Below are 13,375 nucleotides of genomic sequence, written 5' to 3' on the forward strand. Positions count from 1 at the left end.
CATCTGTTTAACAATTCGTCAGCTGAATAATTAATATTTAAGTCTATATACGTTACCAAGTTACTATTAATGCATAGAACAGCCATTATTTATATTTAAATATAAGAAATTATGCAGAACTTACCCATTTTGGAGTTACTTTACACTAATCAGAAGAAATTAAAGTGCATTGACTATTATGGGATTTTTAAAACTTAGATAAAAGAACACTTTATCGTTAAGTGGTCATAAAATCACAAATAAAAATGATATTTCTCATTTTCAGCCAATGAATTTTGCTGTTAATTGGCTACCGTGTCATCAGAGTACAGGTTACTCACAGCCAATAGGAGTATCAATATTTTATATTTATTTGTGTTTAATTCTAAGTAAATTACAAATAACAACAACAAAAAAATTAATGTACAGAATAAATTGTAAACACTTAAAAGTAAATTTATAAGCAAGATGGCGGCGATTTAAAAAAAACTTCAAAAAAATTAACTTAGGAGTTAATTTTTATTAATTTAAAGAAGCTCTCTGTAGAAAAAACTTGGCAAATCTCAACCAAATTTGCTGTACAGTACATACTGTTCGGATTATGAGGTTTCGTTATTTTAACTTCGTAGTTTGGCCGCTAGGGCGAAATTTTGCGCTGCTGTCTTGATGTGCATATTTCGCATGATTTTTAACAAATTTCGGGAGTTATGAAACAATGTGGAATAATTTTATTTTAATTACAGATGTGATTATAGATGTGCCGAGCTGGCATTGCTGTTTCGTACATAGTAGAGTTTAATTAATGTACAGTACGAGTATATGCAAGGAATGCAGGCCGTCGTAAGAGAGCGTGCAAGGCGTGCACCGCACGCGGGCGGCACGTCCAGGGGGGTGGCAATTACAATATTTTTTTACTAAGGACTTAATTTCAACATTTTCGAACACAGCAATAGCACTAAGAACATTACTTACATTGCCGGTTTCAGTTGCATTTGGTGAAAGGTCTTTTCAAAGTTAAAAATTATAAAAAAAAAACTATTTAAGATCAACAATGCACCAGCAAAGACTAAGTAATTTAGCTATAATTTCAATTGAACATGAAATCTTAGACAGCTTAGATACAAGAAAATTAACAGCAGATTTCGCAAACATAAAGGCAAGAAGAGTTCAATTTCTGTAGATAAATATTTACTGTATATGGTTTTACACCTAAGTAAACAAAAATAATTTAGTAATAAAAATAAATAGTTTTTCTTTGTAAAGTATTTCTTTTCTTTTTTCACACCCTTTTGAGACAACGCTAAAGAGCCTTACTGGCAAGCTCAGTGTAGGTAGTCTTAGTTAAACAGGAAGCGGCATAATCGGTATTGAACACGGGCGTTCAAACAGCTAGCGGAGCTTCTGAAGGAGTGCTCCGCGGAAATCACGAAATTCGGCCAAACTTTTAATATTAAATTTCGTGACAACGCAGCAATAAAACTCGGACAATTTGTTATTACAGAGTAGTCTATATACAGAGTTTCTAAATTTAGGTATTTTTTTTAACATTGTTAAGCCGAATTTCACAATTAGTGTCAATGATTTTCGGACAAATCTCTATTTCCATAACAATTGATCGATCGTTGCGCGGTTTCTTCACAGAGACGACGAATGGTTTCCACTTATTTTCGGACATATTTTTCACTCTTCATAATTTTCGTTAAGCCCAAATCTAATCGAATCGTTAAAGCAAACTGGAAAGTAACCAATACAAGTTGTATTTTCATAATAGTCGTTTCTTTCTTTTGCAGAATGGATAATTTCAAAGAATTAAAGAAGTGGCACACCTCCGCAGATTATAACCAAGAGGAGAACGCCTCGTCGTCTTCCACTTTGGTTCGAGTGACTCGGGTGCTTCCGAAAGATGTCGAGGAGAGCGGAGAGCGTAAGTCGCCTACACTCGACAACAAACGGGTGGTTGTCATAATTCCGAACGATAGCACCTCGTCTGTCGTCGATTATCTGCGACGACGATACCCGGAAGTTGCAGAATGGACGGTGGAGTGTCGATCACGCGAGATAGTACTCGACGGACAGGAGTCGAAAGTGATCGTGGAAACATCCATCATACGTAAGAAGCCTTGATGGAAAAGGCTTTTCTTCTTCTGCATAAAGTAAATCTTTTCTCGAGGTTATCTTCCACCGATGTGACTCTGCCATTCTAATACAACTTTGTCACCCGGAAATAACGTTTCATCCGGCTACGACATAATTCAATGAACTTGACTTTTCATCCCGGATTGGGTTTTTTCCTTTTCAATTTACGGCAGTATCAGAGGATTCATTGTTCCACTTCGATTAAATTAAAGTCCTTAGAACAACAACAGTTTGATGGTCGACAAAAGTGACAACGAAAACATAAGGCAGTGTTTCTCGAGTTAAAGACTGTTACGCTATTGTTTAATCGTCTATAAACGGACAAGGCAATTTATATTATACGGATATCCACCGGTATTTAAACCGGTATTCAACTGTTAACAAATTTTACCATAAATAGAATATATTGGCTACTGGTATGCACTACAAGAGGAAAACCATTTCAACGTTGAACTTAAATAATGAAAAAAAAAACATTGTAGTCAGTATACGTCCAAACCAAAATTATAATTATTTCAACAATTAAATTTGTATGTCGAATTGTCTTAAGTGTATATAAAATTTTATATTTAATAAAATTTAACATGAAATTAAAAAAAAATTCGGTATTTATCAAAATTCGGTATTTATCAAAATAAACGTACATATTTTTCACTCTTTCTTCAATCTTTATCATCATAGTGTTTGTTTGTTTCCAGAACTGTTTCACTGACACAAAACGCAGCAATTTTTCGTAAACACTCCGTGTAACTCCTAAGCAATGCGATAACTTTAAGAAATTATTTTCGACTGTTTAATTAAATCAGGAATTATCAGACTTAACAAATGACGAAGCAAGCACTGTGTCCCGGAACGTCGAGAGCTTGTATGGAGACCGAGTAGAGCGGGTCCCCTCAGTGCCTTCGTAGGCCCCTCTAATTCTTTAGCGGGTTTTTTTTTTAACAGGTTTAATACGTAGAATATTTCTTTATTCATAAATAGCAGTCTTAAACAATTTTATTTTTTGCTAGTAAAAATAATAATTAATTTATAGAGGTAGGGACCCGTAGTGCCCTTACACCTATAAATCTCTCTTTTCTCTTGATTGTTCTGATTGTTTAGCTATCTGTTCGCCATGACTGTTCACTTGTCGAAGAATTTGCAACTCCATTTAAACCATAAATTCGTTAGAAAACGCACTTAATGAACTAAGAACTAAAATTTCAATTGAATTATTTATTAATTTACTTACATTTATTGATTTATTTATTAGTATAAAAAATCTTATTTAATTACAAAAGAGCTTACACTAAGTTATGCAACGAAATTCTAGTTACTTGCAATAATAATTATTTCATAACAATTAATTATTCTTTATATAGAATATATTTATGTTTAAGAACAGGAAAAAGTCTATTTGCTCAATCTTCTTCCCTTATTATGGTATTATTATTATATCTAGATCTGAATATATTTCAGGAATTTCTTATTGGTGTATTTCTATATCATTATGCTATCTTAGAAATTTTTTACTCTTTTCGCCTTGTGGGAACTAAGAGGGCATTTTTATCATGCTCATTATCCAAGGTCTATATAAATAGGTCTGGACACGTCCCGTGATCCTTAGCGGCTGCGGCCATTTTGGGATTTATCGAAAGAGTATACCCTACAGGAGGTTCCTGTGTGAGTCAGTTATATCTAAATGCTCAAAAAGTGAAAAAATGGATTATTGTGTGGCATCAAATTGTAAAAGTAAATCTTCAGATGTTAGATTATTTAGATTTCCTGCAGATAAGCAAAGAAAAGCAAGATGAGTGCAGAACTGCTGACGGGATAAATGACAGCGAACTGAACATTCTAAACTGGATACAATTGCAGATGTAAATGACACTGTTGGGACCTTGACAGAGTTGTAGAGTATGCTCATAGGAGCAAAAAAGTCAAAAGAACTATATCTCTACATGTGATCCTTCGCGAAATATAGCCCCCCTAAATCAGTCGCATGCGATCGGGATTCGCGACGCGCATCGAGAGCTTAGCTAAGACAATTGCGTTTAACTATTTAGTCCACTTGACTATGCCTGCTTTGAGTAACCCACTTGACTGTTCGTGGAGTATCCCTTTTGAGACAACGCTAAAGAGCCTTACTGGCAAGCTCAGTGTAGGTAGTCTTAGTTAAACAGGAAGCGGCATAATCGGTATTGAACACGGGCGTTCAAACAGCTAGCGGAGCTTCTGAAGGAGTGCTCCGCGGAAATCACGAAATTCGGCCAAACTTTTAATATTAAATTTCGTGACAACGCAGCAATAAAACTCGGACAATTTGTTATTACAGAGTAGTCTATATACAGAGTTTCTAAATTTAGGTATTTTTTAACATTGTTAAGCCGAATTTCACAATTAGTGTCAATGATTTTCGGACAAATCTCTATTTCCATAACAATTGATCGATCGTTGCGCGGTTTCTTCACAGAGACGACGAATGGTTTCCACTTATTTTCGGACATATTTTTCACTCTTCATAATTTTCGTTAAGCCCAAATCTAATCGAATCGTTAAAGCAAACTGGAAAGTAACCAATACAAGTTGTATTTTCATAATAGTCGTTTCTTTCTTTTGCAGAATGGATAATTTCAAAGAATTAAAGAAGTGGCACACCTCCGCAGATTATAACCAAGAGGAGAACGCCTCGTCGTCTTCCACTTTGGTTCGAGTGACTCGGGTGCTTCCGAAAGATGTCGAGGAGAGCGGAGAGCGTAAGTCGCCTACACTCGACAACAAACGGGTGGTTGTCATAATTCCGAACGATAGCACCTCGTCTGTCGTCGATTATCTGCGACGACGATACCCGGAAGTTGCAGAATGGACGGTGGAGTGTCGATCACGCGAGATAGTACTCGACGGACAGGAGTCGAAAGTGATCGTGGAAACATCCATCATACGTAAGAAGCCTTGATGGAAAAGGCTTTTCTTCTTCTGCATAAAGTAAATCTTTTCTCGAGGTTATCTTCCACCGATGTGACTCTGCCATTCTAATACAACTTTGTCACCCGGAAATAACGTTTCATCCGGCTACGACATAATTCAATGAACTTGACTTTTCATCCCGGATTGGGTTTTTTCCTTTTCAATTTACGGCAGTATCAGAGGATTCATTGTTCCACTTCGATTAAATTAAAGTCCTTAGAACAACAACAGTTTGATGGTCGACAAAAGTGACAACGAAAACATAAGGCAGTGTTTCTCGAGTTAAAGACTGTTACGCTATTGTTTAATCGTCTATAAACGGACAAGGCAATTTATATTATACGGATATCCACCGGTATTTAAACCGGTATTCAACTGTTAACAAATTTTACCATAAATAGAATATATTGGCTACTGGTATGCACTACAAGAGGAAAACCATTTCAACGTTGAACTTAAATAATGAAAAAAAAAACATTGTAGTCAGTATACGTCCAAACCAAAATTATAATTATTTCAACAATTAAATTTGTATGTCGAATTGTCTTAAGTGTATATAAAATTTTATATTTAATAAAATTTAATATGAAATTTAAAAAAAATTCGGTATTTATCAAAATTCGGTATTTATCAAAATAAACGTACATATTCTTCACTCTTTCTTCAATCTTTATCATCATAGTGTTTGTTTGTTTCCAGAACTGTTTCACTGACACAAAACGCAGCAATTTTTCGTAAACACTCCGTGTAACTCCTAAGCAATGCGATAACTTTAAGAAATTATTTTCGACTGTTTAATTAAATCAGGAATTATCAGACTTAACAAATGACGAAGCAAGCACTGTGTCCCGGAACGTCGAGAGCTTGTATGGAGACCGAGTAGAGCGGGTCCCCTCAGTGCCTTCGTAGGCCCCTCTAATTCTTTAGCGGGCTTTTTTTTTAACAGGTTTAATACGTAGAATATTTCTTTATTCATAAATAGCAGTCTTAAACAATTTTATTTTTTGCTAGTAAAAATAATAATTAATTTATAGAGGTAGGGACCCGTAGTGCCCTTACACCTATAAATCTCTCTTTTCTCTTGATTGTTCTGATTGTTTAGCTATCTGTTCGCCATGACTGTTCACTTGTCGAAGAATTTGCAACTCCATTTAAACCATAAATTCGTTAGAAAACGCACTTAATGAACTAAGAACTAAAATTTCAATTGAATTATTTATTAATTTACTTACATTTATTGATTTATTTATTAGTATAAAAAATCTTATTTAATTACAAAAGAGCTTACACTAAGTTATGCAACGAAATTCTAGTTACTTGCAATAATAATTATTTCATAACAATTAATTATTCTATATATAGAATATATTTATGTTTAAGAACAGGAAAAAGTCTATTTGCTCAATCTTCTTCCCTTATTATGGTATTATTATTATATCTAGATCTGAATATATTTCAGGAATTTCTTATTGGTGTATTTCTATATCATTATGCTATCTTAGAAATTTTTTACTCTTTTCGCCTTGTGGGAACTAAGAGGGCATTTTTATCATGCTCATTATCCAAGGTCTATATAAATAGGTCTGGACACGTCCCGTGATCCTTAGCGGCTGCGGCCATTTTGGGATTTATCGAAAGAGTATACCCTACAGGAGGTTCCTGTGTGAGTCAGTTATATCTAAATGCTCAAAAAGTGAAAAAATGGATTATTGTGTGGCATCAAATTGTAAAAGTAAATCTTCAGATGTTAGATTATTTAGATTTCCTGCAGATAAGCAAAGAAAAGCAAGATGAGTGCAGAACTGCTGACGGGATAAATGACAGCGAACTGAACATTCTAAACTGGATACAATTGCAGATGTAAATGACACTGTTGGGACCTTGACAGAGTTGTAGAGTATGCTCATAGGAGCAAAAAAGTCAAAAGAACTATATCTCTACATGTGATCCTTCGCGAAATATAGCCCCCCTAAATCAGTCGCATGCGATCGGGATTCGCGACGCGCATCGAGAGCTTAGCTAAGACAATTGCGTTTAACTATTTAGTCCACTTGACTATGCCTGCTTTGAGTAACCCACTTGACTGTTCGTGGAGTATCTGATATAATTTTACAGGATGTGAGGTTCGCCCCCACGCGGGCGCTGAGATGCAAACGATAGCAAGCACCCTGAAGTCACGACTTCTCCGCGTCGGTCAAGGCTTGCTATAGCTTGCCTTGACCGACGTGGAGCATAGAGAATACGCAGTAATACTAGTTCAAGGTAAATACTGTTTTTGGTCAGTAAAAGTTAATGCATTTATTTGTTACCGACACTGATTCCCGTGCCTATATCTTAACTTGCTTGCAAGCATGACGTCCGCAAGCAAGATGGCGACCGGAACTGCAGTCGTTGGATTTCCACATTTGGACGCGAATATCTGGCAAAGGATTGCATGTCTGACTTTTTTTTTATTCTTTACTGATAAATATCGTTATCTTGTCTGATCACCGTGCTGGGCTGTCTGTTAAACACGCGATAGGTTTAGCAGAGCACGCAGCGTAACTCGGTATATCGCCTGGAAGCAGGCTGTACGCTGATTTCGAGTGGCTTAAATTTCGCGAAATGTCATGTATAGAGATATGGTTTCTTTGACTTTTCTTTGATATTATTTCACCACTTTAGGAAATCCCTATATGAGTGATAAAACTAATGCAACTACTAATTTGATTAGTTTCAATTAAGACAGCAAATAAGGATGCTGTTTATTTTAAACCATTTTGATCAAGTTACATAAAATTATGATTGCATAATCATCTGAAATTATTATTAGACTGGAATCACTTTTGGCTTTATGTAATTTTAGTTTAATGTCATATAAAACTAACTGTCGCACAAGTTTGTTTAAAATCTGCACTATTCAAAAACTCCAAAATGGCAGCTTCATAAGTGAGGTAACGTTCGTATCCAGACCTATTTTTGTAGACCTTGCCGTTATCAGTTCGGCCAGCTCACAATAGGGAGTCCAAGTGGTGAGGGACGGACACGACAGATCCAGGTCTGATCATCCAGGAAAAATTTATTGAAATTTTTTCGACCCGTCTGGATTTGTACCCGGGTCCCTCAGAGCAGAAAGCTGCCACCTTAACTGCTCGACCACCCGCCCTTGTTAGCATGAAGACATAGCGTCGCGAACCGGATCATCGCGGACTATCTACAGCAGTAGCAGTGTTTCTCAACCTCTAACGAATCGTCGCCCCCTTCAACATAGTATCGACCCCTTCAATAAAACCGTTACGTAGTATCGTTCCCTTCACTTCAAAATTCCGATGCCGAGGGCCAAGGCTAACGCCAAATTCGTACTGCATTGAATAGACTAGTGACTAGTATAATGTTATTTGTTTAATTATTATACGATATAACGAATAAAATATCTAATTATTCTTAATATAATGTTATACTATATCGCCCAGAAAATTGTTTTTCGCCCCCAAAATATAAATTGTTACTAATCGCCCCTCAACATGAAAAAATGCCCATATGGAGACGATATCGCACCCATTCAGAAACACTGATCTACAGGGACGCATTGTTCAAAACACTACTTATTTTTCATTGTAAGTTCAACGATACATGTTTAAAAATTGAAAATCGCAAAAGAAAAAAGAAAACGTTAATTTAAATTAGCCATCGAGTGATGACTCGTAAACGTGTCGTTCGTTCCGGGTTCGAATCCCGCCGATATTAAACATTTACAAAATATTATCCCTTCCAAAAAAAAAATGAAATTAAATTTTCAGAAATAATTAATTTATTTAAGTAATTTTATTGCATATAAAATAAATATTATATTTATTATTTAGTTAGGTATTTTGGCTATTATTTAGAATTGGCTGCTTATTGGCAGTGGCGATATTTTCAAATGTTTGTTGATATTTATTTTCTGTCAAACACGTGAGAATGTCTTCTGGTGAAACAGAAAAAGGTAAGCTGTATATTTACGTAAATAACATGTAATTAACAAGCAGCATCAGTCTAATTATCGAAACTCTCCTCTATTTCCTACAAATACTTGAGATTTCATCATAAAGTTTCATAAAATTTGATACAATTCTAGGACCGAATGACGCGATTGGGACTTTAACAGAGCTGTAGAGCATATCGATAGGAACAAAAATGTCAAAGGAATCATCTCTAATTGTGACCCTTGACAAGATGTTTGTCTTGATTGCTTTGTTGCTTGTTAAACACGCAATGGGCTTAACAGATGTCATAGTGTGACTCTGTGTCCTAGAAGTTGTCAGTGTAATGGCATTTCTTGTATTTTATGAACTTTTGGCTGTCTCTAGCAAAGTGGAAAGTTGATTTTTAGCATTATTTTGAGAAATAGTTTTGGATTTTTTCACTTCTAAATTTTAATCCATTTTTGTTGGTCCAAAATTCCAAATAGGCTGATTTCAGGGAGGCTATAGCTTGCAATGTGCCAAATGTGGACATTGGTTTCTAAGACTTCTTTATTTCTATGAGATTTGTCTATAGTCTGATAATGTTTCAACTATCATATTCAGAGCTACATTTTACGTTCTTTTTCACTTGTATTCTATAGTACCCTGTTTAATACATGGGAAAAAGATTTTCAATAATTTACAATTTATCTTTCTACTCACTGATAGTTATTATTACAATAACTGGTTCTGTCAAAAAATTTTCTCTGTTAGATACCATCAGAATTCTGAAAGAGTTGTAAAGTATGATTTATAAAGGAAAAATAACACCAATAAAGAACCAGAGATCTTATATATCTGGTTCTTTATTGATGTTATTTTTCCTTTATATTCACTAATCCTTCACAAGATATGCATTATGAAGTTTGCTCCTGTAATGCTGAATGACTTGAGAAAATTGTCAAAATTTTATTTTGATATTACTGATCACAGATATGTTATAAACTTTACATTAAAAATAATTTTACATAAAGAAATGAATATATTTTAAAATCTTCATAAATTCTTTCTTTTCTTGTCATATTAATATACAAAAAGCTATGCATTATGTAAATATCTGTTATACGAGGGGTGAAAAAGTAAGTTATACAGTTGTTATTATGGAAAAAAAAACATTTTTTATGTACAAATTAAATCACAAATAAGGAATATGAATTAGTAAAAGATAATAAAAATAATAATAATGTACACCAAACATTTGTATTTCTCAGATTCTTAATTGTATACCTACTTTTGCACCCCTTTGTATATTAAAATGCCAAATAAACTGAACTAAAAATTCAAAAATTTACCTTATTATTTATTGACAATGTTTCATTAACTTTTAATGATGATTGATTTCAGAAAAGATGATTATATTGTATACTTTGACATTATATAATATTCTTTTAATATAATTATACTTCATTTCCTTTTTAGATTTTTCCTTTTTACAGCTAATAATTTTATCAAACTATCAAAATTCCTGATATTGTATTACTAATTTTGTTAATATATACAACAACCTGATTCAATTAGTATTGCAAAATAATTCTCTGCATAGAATACAGATCTGGATATTATACAGATAAAATAAATCCTTAATTAATATAACCCAATAAATAATCCAGTGGATACAGTGGAACTCATTATTTGAGCCTTGATTAACCAAGATTTTGCATTATCCGAGGAAAATCTCTAACTAAATACACTAATTTTTTTATATTGTAATTCATAAAAGTAAGTTGAAAGTGATAACATGTATTATAAAATGATTTGTTTCTGTTACCTTTTATCATTTAACTTCATTGTGAGACAAATTATTCATATTAAAATGTAACTACACAAAAACTGTTGTGCATATTAGCTGTATAATAAATAATGCAAAAATTGTTATTCTTATATATAATTAAATTCACTAAGGTATAAAAAGAGACTTAAAAGTGCTACTATATAAATCTTTTATATTCATAATTTTTAATCCAAAATCGACATGATCTAATTCTGTTTTAAACAGTGACAATTTAGTGTTTAAAAAATTTATTTGAAATTTATTTTATGAAACTAAAAATAATTTTCTGATGATGATGATTCATATTACTCTAATAAAAGTTATTTAAAAATTTTTGAAATTAAATTTTAGTTTTTTAAAAATAAGTACAAAGTATTGATGACAAATTTTATTGCTTAATATTTTTATTGTTTCATCTCTTCCTTATCAAACATTAAAATTAATATTATGATTGTATTATTATTAAAGACAGTGAGAATCTTTCTCAAACAAATGCTGAACAAAAATGTGATGCTAATGGAAATGGAAATGGAAATGGAAATGAAATTTCAGCAGCAGAAAATAAGAATTATTCATAGTAAGTATGTTTATAGTGAAACCGCTTACTAAAAATTATTTTGATATTTATATCAGATTTTTTTGATCTATTATAAATAAATAATTTTTCTTTCCTGAAAATGACTGATTTTTAATTCTTGATGATATTTTTAACGGTGTAAATTGTTACTAAAAGTACTTACTTTATCAAATTAAATATATAAAAGTTTGAATTTTGATTATTATGCATTCTAGTAATTAAACTTTTTAAATTTTTAAAAAATGAAATAAGAAAAGTTTTTAGAAATTCTATGACATGAGAAACTACTAGCAGTTAGAATTTTATGTTTAAAAAAATTAATTTTTTAGAAAGGCAACTGTCTTCAAGACAACAATATGTGTGAAATGACCCATAACTATGATGTCAATTCATATTTCTTTCTTTCTTTGGGATTTCCAGAAAGATAAGTTATACTAATGGAAACTAGAAGCATTGCAAATCATAGCCAAAATCATATCATAGTTCTGTAGCCTTATTTGAACATTTGTGTTGTGAAGTGATACCAATGCAATTGTGCATGTTCAAGAGACTGAGATGAAATGAACATTATATTGAACATGCTTATTAATGACAAATTTTCAAGTTTTTCTGACTTTTTTAACTAATAATTTATATCTACTTTTATCAATAATATAATAAATTACATAAAAAACAACTGCATTTCATTCTCCATCCTGCACAGAGATTCTGATGATAAGGAAATAATCCCTGAAAGTGTTTAAAAAATTTTGAAAAATTTGAATTCCTGAAAGAAGTCTGATGATTCTTATAGTGCAGTTATAAAAAAGGAAATTGTGAACTAGACAAAATTATTTTTTGTAACATATTAGTTTCTTTGTAAATAATCAACAAATATTGTAAAGATTTAGAAATAGTTGAAATTAACTACTTGAAAAATGCAAGAAAAATTAATTTTATGATAGAAAAAGTCTTGTTCAAAAAGTAAATAAAGGATCATGGAATAAAATTCTAATTATTACAGTAGAACCTTGATTTAATGAACTTCAGATTTAACAGACAAAATTTCCAGTCAGTATGTTATACATGAAAATTAATACCCTATTAAATTTAAAATGCATTTGATATGTAATTAAATTAACAGGTTTATTTTTCCAAATTCCAGAGTCACTACTTTTAATTTCATGATGATGATATCATGACACTCCTGTCTTGATATCATCATCATCATCCAAAGACAAATAAATAGGAAATTTTTGTGTGTTTTTGTCAAATTTAAATTTTGTTTTCTTTTTAAGAACATTATCTATTTGTTTAATTAAATACAATTAAAGTATATTTTCCAAAAATTGTTTGTTTATTTGTTTCGATTTAGATCATATACTCATTCTTTAGTCTCAGAATTACAGTGAGTACATAAACATTAACACATATAGAAAACTTTTCTGTGAAATTAGATTCCTCATACATACTTAATTTAAATTATGCAAACCTATCTTTTTAAGTAAAAGCAGATAAACTAACTAATTTGTCAGTTTTTTAACACGTGCATTCAAAAAAACCTACTTTATTATATAATGGACTTTTGGTTTTAAGGGATATCCTCTCCCAAATTATTCCATTAAATCAAGATTTTACTATAGAGTCTCTCCTTGACTTACAATGGGGGTTTGTTCCAAAAAACACATTGTAAGTTGAAAATAAAAATAAATACTGTAAATAAAAAAAGGTTATATGCAAGTATGTAAAATTGCATATTGTATCATAAAGTGTACAGAAAAAAGGAAAAGAAGAATGAATGAAACAAAAGAAAATGTACAGAAGTAATGTTACACATACAGTAATCTTTCAAATATTATAACATTGCCAGAAAAGTATGCAATAAAATTTTATTATCAAAACTTAAAAGAAAATTAAAGGAGATGGTGGAATATTAATTTATGGATAAAGACGATGCTATGGCAATAGTGCTCTCAATATCTTCTGAAATATGCTTCCAAACTG

General features: G+C 32.1%; 1 protein-coding gene across 1 annotated transcript in view; it reads left to right on the forward strand.

Annotated features, from left to right (window-relative positions):
- Nucleotides 1-9,000: 9,000 nt before the first annotated feature.
- LOC111622596 (sodium channel and clathrin linker 1-like) overlaps nt 9,001-13,375 on the forward strand; it is a 44,815-nt gene continuing 40,440 nt past the window's right edge. Inside the window, exons 1-2 of the mRNA XM_023365008.1 lie at nt 9,001-9,025; nt 11,284-11,392. Of these exons, the coding sequence (XP_023220776.1) occupies nt 9,001-9,025; nt 11,284-11,392 (134 nt within the window). The remainder of the gene's footprint in view (nt 9,026-11,283; nt 11,393-13,375) is intronic.

This window comes from Centruroides sculpturatus, unplaced genomic scaffold (genome assembly GCF_000671375.1).
Source record: "Centruroides sculpturatus isolate CEXI.00-Female unplaced genomic scaffold, Cexi_2.0 scaffold23, whole genome shotgun sequence".
In the NCBI taxonomy this organism is placed as follows: domain Eukaryota; kingdom Metazoa; phylum Arthropoda; class Arachnida; order Scorpiones; family Buthidae; genus Centruroides; species Centruroides sculpturatus.